This window comes from Bactrocera latifrons, unplaced genomic scaffold (assembly GCF_001853355.1).
Source record: "Bactrocera latifrons isolate USDA-ARS-PBARC rearing strain unplaced genomic scaffold, ASM185335v1 scaffold_55, whole genome shotgun sequence".
Classification (NCBI taxonomy): domain Eukaryota; kingdom Metazoa; phylum Arthropoda; class Insecta; order Diptera; family Tephritidae; genus Bactrocera; species Bactrocera latifrons.
Window position 1 is genome coordinate 1,415,349 of NW_017537212.1, and position 20,915 is coordinate 1,436,263.

At 34.9% G+C, this 20,915-nt stretch overlaps 1 protein-coding gene across 5 annotated transcripts in view; it reads left to right on the forward strand.

Annotated features, from left to right (window-relative positions):
* Positions 1 to 20,915, forward strand: part of LOC108974405 (neprilysin-11) — a 29,713-nt gene that overhangs the window by 2,593 nt on the left and 6,205 nt on the right. For 2 of the 5 annotated variants that reach the window (XM_018942208.1, XM_018942209.1), the window contains exon 1: positions 17,379 to 17,467. The exons of 1 other annotated variant lie outside the window; for it this stretch is intronic. In XM_018942208.1, coding sequence (XP_018797753.1) covers positions 17,442 to 17,467 — 26 coding nt within the window. In that variant the 5' untranslated portion in view covers positions 17,379 to 17,441. Of the gene's footprint in view, positions 1 to 17,378; positions 17,468 to 17,557; positions 17,578 to 20,915 lie in introns of those variants that run through there. 2 more of the 5 variants (XM_018942212.1, XM_018942211.1) reach the window with 2 other exon arrangements.

Genomic DNA, 20,915 nt, shown 5'->3' on the forward strand with positions numbered 1-20,915 from the left:
TTTCTGTAAGCAACTTGCGAGTTCAATGTACAAGTTTTTTGCTGTTTTGGCTTTTCTATTATGTTCCTTTGCATCTAAGGGCTCTTTAGCTGCCAAGCTGCCATCGCGTCAAGAAATACTTGTACATACCTATAAATGCTCGTGTTTAATCAAATGCACACATATGTACATACAAGTATGTACATAAGCCCGTGACACTAAAGAGATCTGCCTTCAATGTTTGCGTAGTAAATTTTCAGCTTGAGACAGCATTTTTGGTACATTGAAAAGCCAAATGGAACTCCATCTAAAAGGCAAACTAAACAATACACGCTCTTTTCCGCTGAGGATTTTGGTTGCACAAACAATGTTATTTCTATTTTTTGGCGTTTTATTTTTTGCCTACATTTGATTTAGTCATGCCGGTTTTGGCTTGAAAATACGTTATTCAACAATTTCCTAGTGCCACTGTCACGGCCGATTTGGCGCTCTCACCCAAACCACTTTCTAACATGTTATTTACTGCTGATCATGGGCGATCACCAAATCACAAAATTTATGGTACTGGAATGGCGGTACTTGATATTCATACGCACCTCTTTCACATAATTCCCCTTTCGCTGTTCGTTTCGTTTTCGTACAGTATTTTTATTTACCTTTTCATTTCTTTCTTCTTTTTGTGTCATATCTACAAGTGCGTCAATGCACCGTCGCCCAGGTGCTAATCACGCCGCTTGGTGGCTTTGTTTGTCAGACTATGGCGATCTTGGTGCACGCATATACATATGGTATTTATGGATGTGGCGCGACGACTGTTAATGAATAGGTGAAACTGATTTAATTCCACTTTTTGATTTCCTCTCTCGACTTTCATTACAAATTTATTCATACATATATGTACAGATAACGGGATGTTTGCAGATTTTTATTTTACACAAGCTGTAAGTGGTCAAATAGTAATTTAAGACCGAAGATACTGGCTTCCATCTAAATCTGTTTTAACTGCCCAAACACCGTACTATTTATATTTACATCCTTAAGTATTATTTACAGGGAACCTGGCGCCAGCTGCCATTTTTTTCTTCCCACTTTTTTATACCTCATTTTGTAGGACTATGTCATTTGAAAATATCTATTTTATCAATATTTTCGTTCATACTACATAAACAATTTTTTGTCTATTTTTCGTGTTATGCAAGAGAACATATGTATGTATCTACAAAATCCAACAAGCAAATATTGGTCAAGTGGTAAATTGTGTCTGTTCGATAGGTTACAGGTCGAGGTGATGTCTCAATGGCTTTGCATGCAAGAATAGTGGAAAAATAAAAAGGTGAAAAGCACAACTAACGGTAAAACAATAGCAAATAGGTGTCAAATGGAAGAGCAAAAGGATCAAACAAAAGTGACCAAAATCCACGAAGGAAATTTGTTAAAATGTACACACGTACTCATAACCATATTTTATATCACATGTTGTAACGGAAGTTTTTAACAGTTATAAATTGTTTATGATACATTTTTAGCACTTCGGTTATCAAATAGGTAGGACTTTGAAGGAGTTACTATAATTAAGGAAAATAGTAGACTGGGTTTAAAATTTTCATTACGCTGACTGCTTCCTTAAGAAGGAATATATACATTTATTTGTGGAACATTACACCAGACGGATGATGTCTCGGGACAATTTATGCGCGGTCATCGTTCCAATTCAATAATTTTTTACTAAAATATTGAGTTGTTGTCTCCTATATTTTTTCACCTCACGTTAAAAAGTTCGTACATATATTTCGCTATGGGTTCGCGTTTCAAAATAAAAAAATACAACTAAATTGATTTTAAAATTATAATTTACATTCAGATTTTATTTTTTAGTTAATTTTAACAAAAATTCTAATAAACTCGCTTTATTGACTTACAATGTATTTTTTATTTGCACATATGTGTGTACATATATTCGACAACAGAAATGTGAAAAAAGAAATTTAATGTTTTTTACTTTTCAAAAAAAGCAAGTTGATTAATTTTTTGCTAAATAACCCGTAAAACTGCTTAACGAAATATTTTGAGACAGAAAAGCTAATATGTTAATTATGAATCTCGCTTTCAATGTGTTTAACTTAAGTAGCCGGAGCTAAATATTTTTCGCGAATTATTTGTTCACTTTTGTCGCCAATTGTAAACGAAATTGATATAAAACAGTTCAATTCTAAATGTTTAACAAAAAAGAAGAACAGAATGCTGAAGAAATCAAAAACATGTTTTGGACGGTGAGGAAAGTGAGAAGGGGTCAAATTTAGTAGCCAATTATTATTTAGAAAGAATTTCTTAACGAATCAAAGCATTTCTTACATACTTATTTCAAATTTGTAATCATTTTTTCTAATAGCTTTACGCGTTTCTTGCATGAGAGACTCGTTATTTATAGCAATCGGGGGTAAAACAAATATATGTATGTATACATGCATATATACACATATGCTATATATTAATTCTTATGTTCTTTTCATTCTGTGCCCTTCTTTCGCTTTTGTAAGTTATCCGAATTGCATTATTTTGAAGTTTAAGTGTATCTTAATTTTTCGTGAATGCATTTATATTTTCTCTTGTCTTGGGTTTTAATTTAGAGTCTGTCTCAGTTTCTTTCGTCCGAGATCATTCATATACAAAAAACGAACGCTTTGTTGTTAATGTTTGCATTTACATGAAGGTTAATTTTTTGTCAAAAAGAAAAGAAAAAACAAGAGATAAAAAAGATCCATCATAAGGTCACACATTTCGCTTTCGAGAAGAAGGTAATTTCATACTCGCGTTTTTGTCAGGGCCAACAGTAGAACGCACATACAGCCTGATAACTTCATAGTTGAAACGGTAATAAAAGATAAACGGACGTTGAACTGAGTCAACATCGAAATTCTGGTACAAAATATCAAAATATCAAATGGAGATTGAGCATTTAAATTTATTTTACGACTTCGCGATTTACATTAGTGCGCAACTGTGTGCTGAAAAGTACCTTTGCTTTGTTTGGGGATTCAAAATTAGGATCCTGTGGACGTTGCAGTTATTACACATGTTTTTTGCAATGATACAGTTTTTAATTGTAAATTATGTGATAGTTATATGTGTATACAAATAATTCAAATAAACGCAGCGTATTCACCTTTTGGGCCCCATTGAAGTTCACCCACCTTATTTGAAGGTTTTTGAGTTAAGAAACCGCAAATTACAAGCAGCAGCAGGCAGCACAACAAGTTGCGGTAGAATCGAATATGGCAAGTGACATACATTTTTGTCGCAATTGTTATTGCTTTCGTTATTAGCGTTTGGTTTTGCATTTAATATGGTTTTTGTAGCGCCCAGCGCCTTTGCTTTGGCCCTTCAACACACCGCTCTTCAACACACCGCACCGTTTTTTGCTTGGTCGCAGCAACAGTTGTCGCTTCAAGGCGCCGGCCCATTCAAAAACTACCATCGCAGCGTGAATTTGCATGCCAATTGCAAAGTAAAACAATAGAAAACAAAGGAAAAAATAGCAAAATAAAAAATTAAGCACATACACATGCACACAATAAAAGAAACCGAAGAAAATGAACGACACGCGCCATTTCACCTGGACACTTATGCACACAGTTATGCTCACGGCACACATATGTAGGTACATATATATGGAAATGTTCAAATGTGCGTGAGAATTTGTGCGAGCGCACGCGTGCTGCAGGCATTTCGCCCGTTAAAGGAATACCCACACTTGCGGTGTTTGCGCCAATATTTTTGCTATCAAGAAATTTTCAGTTATTTAGCAACTCGCTTGCCGCACAACTACGGCGACATGCATTCTTACATATGTATGTCCATATGCGCATACGTGTATTACACATGCGGGTTGGCATTGCATGACTTTAGTCCGAGGACGCACTGGTATGTGTGTGCGTATGGCTGACTTCTTGTCGGCATGTATGTGTGTGGCTGCTTGGTAGTAGCCAAGCCACAGCTAACCGCTTGCCGCCAATTAAGCCACAATGCGCGCAACTGGTCGACACAGTTACATTTCGGTTGACGTGACATTGAATTGCGTTGACATAAAAAACCCGACTGCAATCGACTTGCCGATGTTAAGTACGCGTTGTTTCTATGATTTATGATGTGCGCGCCGCTTTTGCCTAAGCATGTTTAATTGCAAAAGTGTTGGCTTTTTATACATTTCTTAAATAATTGAATTTACTTTGCAAACGAAACGCAATTTAGGACGGAGTGATAAGAAAGAAATGGTGTGAAGGTCGACACAGTGTGTTCAGTGAAAATATTCGAAGAGTTTGGATGTGCTTGCGGTTAGTCCAGTCATTATAGTAAGTTCACCTCGGAATTCGAGATACCCAACTGTAAGTTGGTAAAGTTCACTAGAAGATAATTTTTAACATTTTTATGGCCTTGAGTTAGTGATTCACACTTGGGCCACACTTTCTTTGTATGGTGATTTTTTTTGTCTCTTATATCCCATTCACAAATAACCAAGCTGTAGTCCAAGTAAAAGTGCAACGACTCAAAAATCACCACAAATTTTACAAGCGTATTTACTGTATTAAATTTTTTCAAGTATAAATCTCATATTTTCGTAAGTCTCTTTCATATTAGAACCATAAGCAATCGGGACTGAAGGACGTTTTTTTCCGTTTAGAAGTATCAGTGCTTTCAAACTAGTTTTAGTTTACTAGAGTCAATAAACAGTCGCCAGTGACTTGGATCATATTCGAAATTTAATAAATTCATCACAACAGGAACGTTACTATAATAGACTAAATCGCGTCCTTCGGAAAAGTAAGGTTTTATTTCATCGACACGACGTCGAAAATAAGACAACTTTGTACCACGAGAATGTAAGTTCTAGTCGTTTAATCTACACGTACTAAATCGTTTAAAACACGTTGTATCAATAAGTGCGGTCCTTTTGAAGTCGACGGTTCATAACTTGAGTCACTATCTTCAGATACCTTATTATACTAACTGAGAATAAATTCCGGACTAGAATTCTCTTTTTTTGATCGATTTGGAGGCATTGGCACAGGCAATTCGGCGTTATGTAGTGGGTCTCTTGGCCGAAGGCAAGTTTGGATACTAGATAGTGTGTTTGGATTTGATAACAATCACTTACATGATCCTTTGGTTCCGTCCAAATCATTGGTATGGCAAATGACAAATGTCTAGGTTCTTGTTTAGCCCAACCTAATAGGAGCCTCACATACGTTACACAACATTTATGTGGAACCCAGGATTTGTCTTGATTCCTTACAGGAAAACGAAAATAGTCTAAATAGCACTGTTCAATTAATGATGTAAAACTTCGACGTTGAGATGTAAAAGTTAATTCTCCACACACATAATAAAAATTGTCCGGGTTGTTCAAATACTTTCGTGGCATATTTATAATCTAACTAATGTAAATAACTAATGAAACAAAACTGTTATATATTTTTAATGAGGGTACACCAACATAAATAAAAATCATAACAAAGTTCATGTGACAAAAACAGTGTTTGCCAGTGTTATTATGTATAGAATGTATATTTATTCTAATTAATACTAACTCAATTTTATTTTTAAACATAATTTTCGATAGCAAATAACGTGAGTTTTATAAATTTCCCTTTCCGGATCCGAACATTTTAAGAGAACTGAACTGCGTGCATTTTTGCATTTGCACGCATTTTTCTCAGGCACTTTTTAAGTCTTCATACGTACGTAAGCATGTATACAACAAATGAAAATTAGCTTATCTAAAAGTAGTCAGTCAGAATGCGGTTGTTTAAATATAATGGCTTTTTAAGTGCTTTCTATATGTATTTCTGTTTACATTTTGCCTTTATCGTTGGCCAAGTATACTACTTTACGCCTAGATAAGGCTACAATGTGTGATCATTTCAATTTGAATATTTGAATACATACATATGTACATACATATATGCAAATGAATATGCACACGTTCATATATTTGCTGTAATTACTATTCAAATAAGGCATTTTCTCGTTCGATTTCCAAAAATGATTTAACAAATCCGAAAACGGACCAGCAAACGAGCTACCATACGAACATATAAATATATCAATATATCGGCGTAAAATAGCTGTAATTGTAGCAATGTCTAACAGGCAATACGCGAGCAATGCAGCTAGTACATTTGGAGGCAAATTATGGAATTTTAAAATGAAAAGAAAGCACCAAGTCGTGTGTTGTGCGTTGATTGAATAATAATTAGCGGCAAAATCCAGCGAGTCGATGCGCCAACAGCGCATGCCGCCGACCGACCACCAAGCCATCTTAGAGTGAGTTAGTCAGCTGTTCGGCCACTTGCTTGAAATCTGCGGGCATATGCTTGAAAATGTGCGGAAATTGTTTGTATGCAATGAATGTGCAATTGAAAGAAATTGCTTCGCGAAGGCGCTAAATATAAATTAACTCGAAATGCATAAATTCACTCAACCGCTAAGCCTTCAACAGACGTGTGTGAATGACATGAGAAATCAGCTGGACAAGCGTGACAGTCGAATACTACAAATTCCTGTCAGCCGTCAAGTTTTCACGCGCACACATATTAACGATTGTGTATATAAGCCATGCACAACTTGCCTTCCTTGTTGCACAAATGCGAATTGAGGATTGTTTTCGTTTTTGTGATGAGTTTTCGATGACACATTTCAATTTCAAGATTTACACTACCCTATATGTGCCTTGAAATGTAACTTCTACACTTGTTTTGGGTTATCTGTAACCTTACTGGCTTAAATGTCTCCAAGTCGCTTGCCACAGTGCAAAGTTATTAAGATCGGTGCAAAACAGAGTGACGAAGTAGTTGTAAAAATGTCGAATATGTTGCTATTAAAATGCAACGCGGAGATCAACGTCCGCGGCAGAAAGCTCCGGTATGATCGGCGAAGACATTGGTTAGCGGCGCATGTCTGTTTGTGCTCTTAAATTTGTTGTGAAGTTTAGACAGATTGGATTTTTATCGATTTTGCTGTTGATTTGTGCGATCGTTGAGGTTTTATGCCCATTGTGTTTTTGAATTTAATTTTTTATTCGACATTTCACATTTCGAGTTTGTTGTTGTGGGAGTTATATTGTACATATTTGTTTCTATTGTCATTACACAATTACCCAAAAGCCGTTGCCAAATCGGTGACATTTGAATTTCAGCACGTAGCCATACACACACACTCACCTGTGCTACCATATCTCCATTCCAATAACAATGATCACAGCAACAACTGCTTGAATCATCGCGACGATACTGAAAACAAACGGCAACAGTTGTGATACACAATGCTAAAAGCAGTAGCAATTGATTTGCACTTTGAAATCGACGGTTCTAAGTATACCCCTCTTGTTGGTTGTAAGTAAAATGTTTTAGAATTAGCGGAAAAGAGATGTAGTGGCATTTTATTTCTTATTGTTTACAGTTTTTTTCTGAAAACTAAGTTTATTATACTTGTTTAGATATTTGAATTTTTTGCAAAAATTTTTTCATCAATTTGAAGTCAATTACCTTACAACTACAATTTTATTTTTTGACGAGGCTGAGATAGTGCATTTAATCGTGAAGGGTATATATTTCTTAACTGCTGTTGCTGTATTTCGTATGAGGCGATTTTGATGCGTGTAAGAAACATTTTTGAAGTAAGTAAACACGTAGCAGCCTTTGGAACAAGGTTCAAAAACCTTGCCGTGGCTATTGTTCCGCGGAAATCGACTTTTTGCATTGTTTATCGTAGCTTCTTAATGCATGCATCAGTACTTACATAAATGTTGAAATATTTAGTTTGTTTCGTGCTTTTGTTGTGGCCTTATTTCAACAGTGTCTCAGATATAAATTATGTTTACAGGCAGTTAAATTGAAAATAACAAGCTTTAATGCTTCTCGGGACTTATATAACTGTTAAGTAGCTTTCGTTATCAGCAAAGTCTGGTTACCATAAAAGCAAAAGTCCTTTTGAATAAAAATATTTACTAAATTCACATGATTAAAAAAATTATTTAAATAAATCGTTTATTAAATCACAGTGGAAAATGGAACTACCATTCTCTGCGGTTGGATGAGCGCCTCGGCGATTTCAAGCACATTGTTTAATCGCAAATGTAAAGATAACTTTTTAAATATAATAATTAATTATGGAATTCACGTAATTGTTGGTAAACAAGTTTGTTTATCTTGTATGCCAAAATTAAATTTGGTTTAATAGAACCTTATTAAAATTATTTTGTTAACTAAAATGATGATGACGTTACTATAAAATATTAATCATATTTAGCAGATGTTCTAACGCTTCAACTGCTGGCGCCATTCTCTCCTTCTTTACTGTCGTAGGCTGCCGCCTTTACGTCACTAAAATTTATTTTAAGTAAACTATAGTTCTAAAATATTGCGGACGGAAAACGCGCTATCACGCCTTTTTTAGTTATGATATATATTCTACTCTTCTACTTTCACAAAACTGCTAAGAAAGCTATAATGTTCATTAAATTCATCTGGAAGGCATAAAAACTTAAGCATTTTAAATTATCAGTATGTTGATGAAAGCATAAGTATATTAACACATTTTTTATAGAAATATTTGTTTTTAATAAAAATTTTAAGATAAACAATTAGGAACGGCCGCTTAATATTATTTTAATAGTAAACATATATAATGACTTACAAATGTTAATTATAAATTTTATAGGGAACCACCAGCTGGTGAAACTTATGCGATTTAAGCACACTTCTTCTATGAAATTATGAAAAATATTGATAGAAAGAAGTTTCACCAACCGATCAAGTACAGTGTAATTGAAATGCTTTACATTGCCAATGCACACATAAATTTGGTTGTTGACATACCGCTCTTAAAGCGTAATACGTCGCTTTTAGATATCGGTTGGTCGCTCCTGCTATCAAAGGTTACTCATACGCACGAGGGCGCCAATTCGTGACATATGTATTGGGGTTTACATACCCTTATGCAAGAGTGCACAGAAGCATTTTTCTTTCATATTTCTAACTTTATATTTCATTTTATATATTTCATAACTCTGTAGCTAGTGCTCCTCATGTTTAATGTATAATAATAATTGTATTATTATTTTACAAATAATAAATAAATAAATATATTTCATGAATTTAATTAATTCTTTTGTTTCCAATATTTTACGTTTGTATTCATCATCGATTTACCTCTAATTCATCTGGCAGTTGATAAATAACTCTAACTAACTTTTTGCCCGTGTAATAATTCTCAAATACCTGCTCATAAATCTAAACCAACTGCACATTAAAGGAAACAATTAGCAACGGTAATTGGTTGCAGTTAATTGTTGACATGCATATTAACAGTTATACTCTTCGGTTTCTCGCATTAACTTACACACATGAATGCATACACTCATTGAGTGTAGATGTAACTGAACTGAATAAAATGGCTGTTTTGCCCAAAGAGCCACAGAGGCATCTTGACTTTTGTATTTTGAAAGTCTATTTTTTTTTATCCAGTTCAATATAATTTAGCATGTTTGATACAAGTGATGCTTACATCTACAAAATAGTATAAGAATGTGCCAGAATTGTTAAATAGTTTAGTTTGGAGGCATTGGGAGGTGGCCTATTGCCCAGGCTCAAATAAACTGGCGAGAGTCTGCGCCAGCTTTTCATAGATTTTGCGATTGTTTATGGACATATCTGGCTTTTCGGTAAATCTTAGATGATCACAACAACAAAAGGCGTATTTTTTTCCATTTCAATAAAACAAAAAAACAAAAAAAACTCATTGGAGGGGAAACGCGTTGTGAAAGGCACGAAGAATTGCAAGCAAAAGAGAAGGTATGTGTTCAAAAATGAGCAAAAATGAAAAAAGAACGAATTGAACGAGTGCGGCTAATAAAAATTCAATTACACCAAAAACGATTTAGCCATAAATGCCAAGCGTCATTACCATTCACTACCAGTGCGTATGAAAGCTTAGCTGGGCTGTGTGACCTCCGTGACAAGGCTGCCAAAATCTGTTAGGCAGCAGCTTGTAACAGGCAGTCAACGACAACGACAACTATAATATTATAACAGCAAATAAAGTCAAGCAGAATCCAGTCAGGTGGCATTGAGCGCATTGAGCGCGTTAAATATTTTTATTTTTTCATTAGATTTCGCTCATTTGTGCTTCACATCCGTTCGCGAGTATTTCATTCGTTTGCGAATGCAAAGGTAAATGCTGAATTAAATAAATAAGCCACCGCAGCGAGGCTGAGAGCAGCGACTAGGTGGCGGCAACAAGTTCCTTCCTGCTTAAAAGGCGCAGAAAAATTGTTTAAATTCTTTGTATAGGACCGTTAGACAGTTTTTATGTTGTTGTTGCTGTTTTTATTAACTGTTGAAGCTGTTTCCTGTCAGAAGCTAAAGTGCCACATTTAAGTTGGAAATTAAAACAGTTGAATGCAAAAAAGGTACAGTAAGTGTGCATGTATGAGTGCCCCTAATATACAAATTTAGACATTTTACAAAAAATACATATACACACATATATATATATATATACATATATTATACAGTGTAGGGACTGCAGATGTGAGGACCGCTTAGGTAGTCGTAAGTAGGTGACACCTATTTATTGTGGAGGAAAATTGAGTCAAAAGTGGTTATTATTTTAATGCCTATGGGTGTTCTGCTCCCCTATTATATATTCATTCGAGCTGGCGGTTAAACATTTAATCTATTTACAAAGCATAAAAACCTATCGCCCTTTGCTTAGCGTCTGACAGTAACAAAAATGTATGGCTTAATTATAAATGAGTTTTACAATTTTTTATTAAAATGTTATTCGATAAATTTTTTAATACCTTTTCCTTTTTCTCATTTACTTTGTAAGCGCTTTTATAAGCCACAAATATGTAAATATGTGTATAAAACTGAAATATTAAAATAAAAGTTGATATTCAAATCGCGAATTTTCCAGAGCCTTCACTTTATCTCAACTGTTTACATAACAAATAAATACAAAATGCAGCGAAAAGTCTTACGAATTTGTCAGCGAACTAATGATCACATCACTTAGTTAGTCGGTCAGTCAGTTCAACAGTAACTCGCTGCGGCCCCTGTTTCATTAACTCAGCGAACTGCTTCCTCTCTTCGCTTTGTTTACAATTAATTTTGTGCAACAGTAATTAAAACTGTTTTCAACTTGTTGTTGGTAGCTTTTTTACTATTTAAAAAATCATAATTTCTTAAACTGCTGTTGTTGTTGCGCTATGTAATAAAAAGTATTGTTTAATATAGTTGTCTGTTGCTTCAATGACCGGTCACATAGCCGAGCCAGGGAATGTGTGTGTGTTGGTGTCGCGTGCAACTTGAGTAATCACCGAGATCGCTACCTAAATTCATTGGTTGGCAGACGCCGACACAACCTACGCATGCGTAGGCATATGGGCACCGAGTCGACTTTGTGTAAAGTGAGAAAGTGCCGCAATGGGACATAGCGGCGAAACAATAAGAGATTATATGTATGAAACAAGTAAATGATAATATATTAAGAGGAGAAAAGAAAAATACAACTTGAGACTTAGAAAAATTAATGTTTTTTATACATAATTTTATTAATAAAAGTCAAGACAGTTTTTAACTAATATTTTCTGCGTTGCACCACCTAACTCTTACAGTTTCAGCACTATCTTAAACTTCGAGTCTATTCAACCGATGCGCGCTCTATTGCCGTCTAATTCGTCGACTAATGCAACCCTGCACCCGTCTGCTACATTGTTAGAATTCGACCAGAATAGCACGATAAACGCTTGTGTAGCAGATAAACGGAATCTCAGGCGGATGCGGTCATAAATTAAAAAGTAAGCTTAGCAAACACTTAGTTACTAAATAGCTGCCATTTTTTCCAATTTGGCTACTTAAATAAGAGCTCGTGACTGGCTACTCGCCGTTTTTTTTACTTGTAAAACTACAATTTTAATTAGCTAACTAACTGACATGCATACGAGCGTTAAGCAAAAAGTTTTTGCACTGTAATTGCAATATTTCACTTTACTACAATATATATTTTATCTTTTAAAGCTTTCATTTCAACGCGAAAACTTGCTTAGCGAAAACAATTAATTTACGAAAAAGTTGTTGAAAATTTCCACGCAAATTTTCGCTTTGCCTAAAAGGTTTAGTGTGAATAAATGAATGCATAAAAATTAATATCTGCAAATTTTGAAATGCGTTCTTGAATTGCACTTTTTATTTATTTATCTACGCGCGGATTATTGCCATTTTACGACCTCGTAAATCGATAGTCCCTCGTATTAGCAAGAAGATTTATAGATACATTTAGAGAATCGCGATTACTCACGATTCCTCACGATTCTCTCAACGCAATAACAACCTCCATATGCGTTTAAATATTCAAAATCATCGGTTTCGGTTGAATGTCGTCCAAACGCATGCGAGTGTGGCGAAAAGAACGTGCGCGAAATACCCAAAATAGCTTTACAATGGTTTTCATTAGTGCCATTTCAGCCATGTAAATCGGAACTGAATGTTATCATATTAAATTGGTACCTTGAATATGTCTAGAATAGTAATAACAAGGAGTCGTGACAGAAATAATTAAAGCAAAGCGTTAAACAGAACTTTATATTCACTTTTGTCATTTAGAAAACAGAAATTCATGCTTGCCTGGGTTAATAACTTTTTTACAAGGCATACTATTCGATTAATTCGTTACAACCTAGATTACAAACAAGGTCATGCGTCTGGATGCAAGTCTACTATACGTACATAAGTAGGAGCTAGTCTGCCACATCGCAAAATTGTGTGTTAAGACATGTTGGCTGTGGTTCTTCAGAGTTTTTGCAACAATTACCGATTATTTCTTTAGTTTTAAAAACCTCAATGCTTGTTTGCATTTTTATGTTAGCGACTATTGGCTTGTCACTGGCTTCCACAAGACGGTATTTGCTGTGATGGCCTTTGAGAGAATAATTATTCGAACATGTTTAATATTTATTGAAATATAATATTTTATTAACTTTCCGATGGACAAGAAATGTTAACATTTTCGATCACTTAACTCCACAATAATGTAGGCGTTGCAAAGCAGCGACCGTAATAAGCTCGCATATCTTTCCGCAAGAGAAAATATTTAGCAAACAATTTGGGCTATAACCAAAAAAAAAAAATTATCTCTTTTTAATGTGTGTCATGAAAAAATGAGATTGAAGCATAAACTGCATGCAAGGTGTGACAGCTATCATTACATACATATGCATATTAATCTCGTTTCATAGAAATATTTTCTCTCCGAAAGTTTCAGATAAGTCGGCTTTATAATTAAATAATAAATAATATACATTTATGTGTTTATGTTGATGTTGTGAGGCTTAATTTTATAAGATATAAGATTTGTCACAATCGTATCACGGTCTTATACGTTTTCTCCAAATAACCTTCAGCTTGTTATGAATTGTGTGCCTCGCCTAAGCACGGAACTTCATGTTTTCGATGGTTAATGTAAAATCGTTGTTGCATGAACTACACCTCTGCCGATCGCTGCGCCCAGATATACACAATCAGTTAGATATATATATACATACATATATACGAATGGTAATATAGTTGTTTACATACATATGTACATATGTATAACTTGTTGCAGCATCTGAACCGTCAACACGCAGAGGTTCATTGGCTGCAAGTTGCATTTGTGTGCAGCCAACGTTGTGTCGTGTCAAACGCCAATTGAAAATTTAAATAATTAATTGGGGAATTAAATAAATCGCGCTATGTTCAAAATAATGCTATCGCAAATGCGTCTACCTTTCTCATTTAAATATCGATTAAATTGATTGGCCACCGCAGATTTGAAACTCATTAATTCGCTTGCCTTTTAGAGCAATCAAAATGCAACCGAGACTGCATGATCACTTAATGAGTTTATAATTTTAATCAGATCACCGGATGATGCCCAAATATGTGGTTAATCGAACCGATAAATCTTAAAGGCTTGCGCATCGCGAAATCAAGTATTAACAGCAAAAACAACAAAGCAGAAAAAATTGAATGATGTTGTAAATGTTTACTTTGACATTCAAGTTGCAGCCTTTGCTCAATTTGTTTTTGTATTGCTATGTAGTATGACTGTTGTTGTTCTTGTTAAGGTAGCCAGATTGTTTGCTTATACTTATGTGAATAAGATCACACAATCAGAACAAAAAAAGGCGCTTGAACCCAGTTGACCTCAGTGCGTTTGCTGGGTGCTTCGACCTCGTCATTTGTTATTCCATATACACCCTACACACATACATATGCCAGCCGATTAGCATATGAACTTTTGCTGGCAAAGGGTTACAGTTTCCGTTGCGCACAGAAATATTTTGTTTTGTTTAATGTGGTAACTTTTGGAGAAGTTTTTGCGCGAATCGAATAATTAAAATTTTATTTATTAAAATAACACTCCTCATAATATGACAACCTTAGACTAATGTGGTGATCCTTTCAGAAGAGCAGCCGGGCAAATTAAAACAAGAAAAGTATTTTCGGATACTGAGTTCTGGTTGAAAAATGTGAATACTGTAGCATAGCAAAAGTTTATACATATGTCTTTACAAAGCGATATTGAAAATAGTTCACCTGATCCAATGAGACTCATAATTCTTTGCACATTTCCCGTACTTTTACTCACCATTGACTACTGCTTTTGTATACTGAATTTTAATATATTTTATTTAATTTATTTAATATTCTCAAAAATTCTTATGTAAAAAATTGAGACATTGTTTGAGGTGTTTTGAAAATCATTCATTCACTTGTTTTGGTATTTGACGTATTTTTAACCCTACCTGCTCAAATACATACATACACACAAACTTTTACATTGTAATTAATTTAATTGCCAAGATTCTTATCTTCTAATTTGCTTTGTTGTTATTAATATTTTACTATGCTTTTTAATTGACCATTGATGAGCCTCAAGTGGTTTTCCTCTCTAGCCGGCGGCAGCACTCGGACTTTTTCGTATTTGGTCGCAGATTCATTTACCGTGTTCTGAGTAGTTATTCAATTACTTCTTCATTATTTGTTTTCGTTTTGTTTTGGTTTACTTACACATGCAATTTGCTTATATAATTCCGCGTTTTTTGTTTATCTCTCAGCAATTAATGGGATATGCTCGTCGTGTTTCAATAATTCTTAACCAAACAATGGCTCACCAGCCGCCTGTAATTTCATGTTCGCTATTCGCTATCGAGTACAGGTACAAATTAGTGTTGATCTGTCATAGGCGGGCTTGAGTGGAGTGCGTGGCTGCCAAATGGGGGATAGTGGGTTGAGAACCCCCAACGGCGAAGGTAAAAAAATTTTATATAAGAACATATTCGATAAGCGATTAAAGATTCGAAAGGGGTTTAAAAGTGAAATACTCTTCAAGAAGGTAAAAAATAGTTTAAAGCTTCTTTCGATTCATTGACAAAAGCGACGCTTCAATGCAATAATTTATGCATCCATCAATATGTATGTTTATAAGAAATACATACTTTTGTACTGAATTTCGATGAAAATACAATAATTGTTTGAAAGTATCTTCCCAGCGACTCTCTTTTCAAGATTCTTTTCACTTATCACCAAGCGTGTGTTTGGTTAAGTCGCAGTGTTCCATGTTTAGGGGTACGAAAGTCATGGCTTTCATTGACGCTGTGTTTAATATTTATTTATTTAATACTTTATTTGTGTTTAATGCAAATTATTGCTGAAATGTGGCGGTCGTCATTATTTCAGCCACATTAATTCAGATGATTCGCTCATTAGGGGTTAGCCAAGCGTTGAACTAATTTGGCGAAAATAGAGTACATGTGCAGCTATACAAATGTAGACCTACGATTTGGGTACAAAGCAAGAAATATGTTAAATACAACCGAAATTGAAAAAATATTGCGCACTGTTGATTTAGCGAACGAATGCGGATAATTGAATTGCTGATATGCCAGACCCCGAACTGAGGGCCATACGTACTGACGATTGTGCCTGAGTATGTGCGCCCTTTTTGTTGCTGGAGCTTTTCACTTACTTTTTATAAGGCGATTTCTCCACTTTACTGCCAGCGATTAGAAGGAATAACTGGTCACCCTAATGGCACGCTAAAACAGCTGCTCGAATACTAACATATGTATGTAGGCATGTAAACAACAGACGACTTGCAATTAAATGCATGGAATCAGTAATCGATTGGAACATTGTTGCTGTTGTTAAAGAAAGTCAATACATACATATGTAGATAGCATGTGTTCTCTTTGAGTCATTGTACATTGCACCTACAATTTGATTACTTACATACATACAAACATACGAACGTACATCATCTTAAAGTTTTAGCGTTGATTGCTTGCGTTTACGCGCTAAAACGATTTATCGCCCATTAAGTGAACTCTAAACCGGTCTTCGCGACCGGTAATAAGTAATAAGTAAAGTCTCATTTGCATACAGCTTTCAGTGCAAAATGATGATTGATTAGTGAGCAGTAGTGATCGCAATATCCTTTAGTGGGTGTTCGGTTCTAAAATTTTAACATTCGAAGTCTTGATAACTTTTAATTGAATGAAATTGTATTGAAGTTATCGTTATCTAGGCAATGTTCATCAACACTAGCCGGCGCTTCTTGTCAATAGATAAAGCAATTTGTCGAATACGCTCTAGTAAAGCAACAACAAAAGCCAATTTGAACGAACTTTCAATTTTTCCGTTTCACTTTTTTTTTGCCGCTTAACCACCAATAAAAGCCAAGTAACGGCACTCCATCTGATAGCTCTGTTCACATATAATGTGCCTAGAAAAAAACCAGGCAAAAATATTTCACAATCTCAAACTGTCCTACTCATAAAACCCTGGCTGGATAAGGCAGATTAAATCTAAGCTACATTGGGTCTGAACGCTCCCACAAACATGTCTTCGAATAATTTCTATAAAATCTGACTAGGAATCTCACCTGTTTGTGTAATGCGAGATTCTCCCGCAGCTCCCAGTTTCCAGCGGCATTTGAAGCAACTCAAGGCACTTCAATACTTGTTCTGAGCCTTCTAAGAATTCTGCTGTGACTTTCATATAGTACGTGTGTTTGTGTATAAATGTACATTTATATGCGCATATACAAATGATTTCGAGTGAGAATTGTTGAGCCAACACTTGGGAGATATGCATGGCCATTGGGTTGGCAGAGGCGGGGAGTGCGCTGTTATTCTCTTTAAATAAAAATTCATTTGAATTTACTTTCTGACGCAGTGAAGACGTGTAATTGCTGTGATTAAAATCAAAAACAATAGTAAACAGAGAACATAAAATAAAATGCAATAAAAACAATTAAGAATTTTGTTTACCCAAAAAAAAAAAAAAAAAATTAAAAAAAAATCAAGATAAAATAACAGCAAACAAAAAACGAAGTTAAATAACAACAAATTATGTATTGTGATGAGATATCATCTGCTGTGTTGTAGGTATGCATAAAATGCTTAGTATATGGCTTTTTCTCGCTGAGTGCAGCACCGAAAAGTACAGTTTGATAATAAATAAATTCAAATAAATTCAAATAATTGAAGATCATGTCGTAAGTTTAGAATTATAACTATGTGATGTAGGCGTTATAAAAATTTAATAATTAGAAACTTATAATGCTGACAGATCCTATACAGAATCTGCGTAAGCTTTGACAATTTCTAAGTTTCTCTGAAATAATGCAAGTTTGAAATTAAAAGTAATGTGTTTTACATAAAAGCAGCTCGACAGCTAACCAGAAGAGCATCTCAGCGATTTCAAATCAGTGATAACACTTGCGGTTGCTCGTGCAAGTATTGCATACAATCATTTTTGTTATAATTAAGGCGTGAGCAATCACAAGCGCGGTTTTTACATTTAAAGCGTAAACAAAAAGTTAATGAGTTATTGATTGAGCTTTTGAGTTTTAATTGGCCACATACATACATATGTACATACATGCAAATACGTATGCCTACCGCAGCCGATGCTTTTTAGCACATATTTTATTTCAAGCTACACTTTAAGCTGGCCATCCACTGCAGGGCCGTGAGCAATACATATTAATATTGCTGCACAAAGACTAATGCTAATAATTGATAATACCGAAGCAAAATCGATTCATTGGCGAGTCTTGTAATCTGCATATATCCTTTAGTGTTCTTTTGTTTTACAACTCAAGTAGACCTAGCATAAGCTGGCATTTTTTTATTATTTTTTGAACGAAAAAAAATTTTGCAAATGTGTTGATGTACATATGTGTGCAGTAGCTAAATAATAATTGAAAATCATTTTTATTATTGCTAATCTAGCATCTTAAAAACCCGTTTTAAGTATTGCGATTAGGAAGTTTATGGGGTAACGCTTGAAATTTAGCAGCTTTCGTTCAACTCAAGTATTGCGTCGTGTTTAATTAACACATTTCATGCAAGTCGGTAAGCTAATTTAATCGACATGGTTGACCTTCACAAAAAAGAAAAAAATATTCATGACAGACAGTATATAAGATTATTTCCTACCCACAAACTTTTCGGTGCACAATCATAAGAAATTATGAAAATATTTTAAAATTTGCCTTGTGACTAACATTACATCAATGGCGTTCGCTTCACTTCAAGAATGACTTCAACACTTACGCATTGGTTGATGTACATATGTCAATGTAACTCTTGACCAAAGTCTTCATGTTTTGGCTTAAAGCGGATGATGAGGTRCATATGTGTGTTTATATCGACTGTAGCGAGTTTGTTCTGCTTAAAAAGGGAATAACGTGTTATWCAAAATTGCATTTAACATTAACTGGATGGCATTTTTTTCAATTTCATGCTAAAAGAGAAAATAATATTAATCACAGGAATATTTCCGCATGACATGGATTCATTTATAATGCCATTATGTAAGTTAAAAAAGTATGAATACCTAACAAGATAAAGTGTTTGTATACGAGTATATTTTATATGTCAAACACTTTTGACTATTGGCAGCTTATTTTGGAATCAATAAAGGTCTTTAAAAACTTCCTGCATCTCCTGCCAAATAAATTTATCGCCGGAATTATGGCAATTTGATCAATTTCTTATTATCAGGCGCTAAAAATGTCTACTTGTAAATGAATTAAAAAGCATTAAATTGTTGCAAGTATTCTTAGATGTCCCAGCAACAAATTGACAACTATTTAGTACAAGAATGAGTACAGTAAAAAGTGTACCAATTTGCCATTACGTCAATAAGCAGGCGGGTCACCATTACTTGTTACTGAACTATAAAGTTCTCATGTAAGTATCGATGGCTTAACGAGTTAAGGCAGCACTGACTGGTAAGCCTGTTGGGCAGTGACGCTCTCATGCATTGTTTGTTGTTTGATATTCGTCGTAATTTACACACACACATATGTATGTGTGTAAGTGCTATAGGTACATATGTACACATGCGTGCTTGTTGAGTGTTTGTTTGTTGATTTGCGTGTCGCCAGCACGACATGCCAAGCAACAAGCTGAAAAAGCACGCAAAACGCTAAGAGCTGTTCCRCCTCACCACCTCCCTGCTAAATGCTAATTAAATAGCGAGGAAGTTTAGAGATGACAACTAAGCCGAGAAAATAAAAAAGTATATAAATAATATAATAATTAAACTCACAAACAACTACATAACTGCAATTGTAGTTATGTCTGTAGATAACTGCAGTAGTGAAATAACGACAAAGGAAGTAAATCCAAGTGACAAATTGCTATATTTTCCATTTATTCAGTTTTCTGTCATGAGAAACGACTATTAAGAAGTGTAATCATATATATCCATACACATGCCTACAGTTGTATATACATATATACATACATACATAGGTTTTGTCTATTTTTTGCGCTTGCCTTTACATAAGTAACACGCTACACGTACATATGTACAAGCAAGTGCAAGCAATTAACTTGCAAAAATCACCGCTGAAAATAAACTGAATTAAATGAATTGATAAAACTAAAAAAAAAAACAACAACAAAATTCCGCCATGTTCATGCGAACGTTTACACATAAAAAGGAAGCTGCAATTATGAATAAACCGGCAGGTCTGTGTATGTGCGTGTGTGTGTGCAGCTGAACAAGTTTCCAACAATGATCGGCGATATTTCGGTGGCAAAGTCGCGGGCTTTGCGAACTGACACACACGCGCACATATCTTTACCCATATTTGTTTGTATGGTTTTTGCGAATAAAATCCTCTGTTGCAAGCAAGGAATTGCCAACAATTGTTGTTCTTGGTTATTTGAACGTATAACCGCAAGGCAAGTTTCAGTGGCAATTTGACTGTTCAATTTGCTTTTACGATTCGATTTCTTCGCAATTAAATACAGTTACTACCGCTACACACACACACACACACACACGTATTACACACCAGATGCCGATTGCTACACATTTCTATTTTTAAACCACAGCCAGCGGCAATAATTGCCGGCGCCACAACTTATGGTTGCCGTTGTTATTGTTGCTGCAATTTGGAAGCTTGCAACGCCCAAATAACATTTGCAAGATGCAAGATACACTACATTTTCGCCAAGTTAGCTGACTATCGCGTTTCGCTTGGTCGAAGTACAAACTTACGGTAGATTTACAGTTATGTTTACAAACAAAGCCATTTGCTCTTACCGTACCTAAATACAATATAGGGGTGTGTGTGTTAGTGTGCTTTGAAATGTGTGAAGTGTGCGAGTGAACGCCTGTTGCTTCTGTTAGGCATCAGCAGAGCTCTCAACTAATCTCAACTAATTAAGATAAATTTTAGTTCGTCATGATTAATGAACAGTGGATTGCCGATTTGTGACGATGMGTCAATATAAGATTGTTAACTTTGTTTTTTGGTTTTTAACAAGAATGTTTTATCAAATAGTTTTCCACATACGAAAGGGATGAGAAATC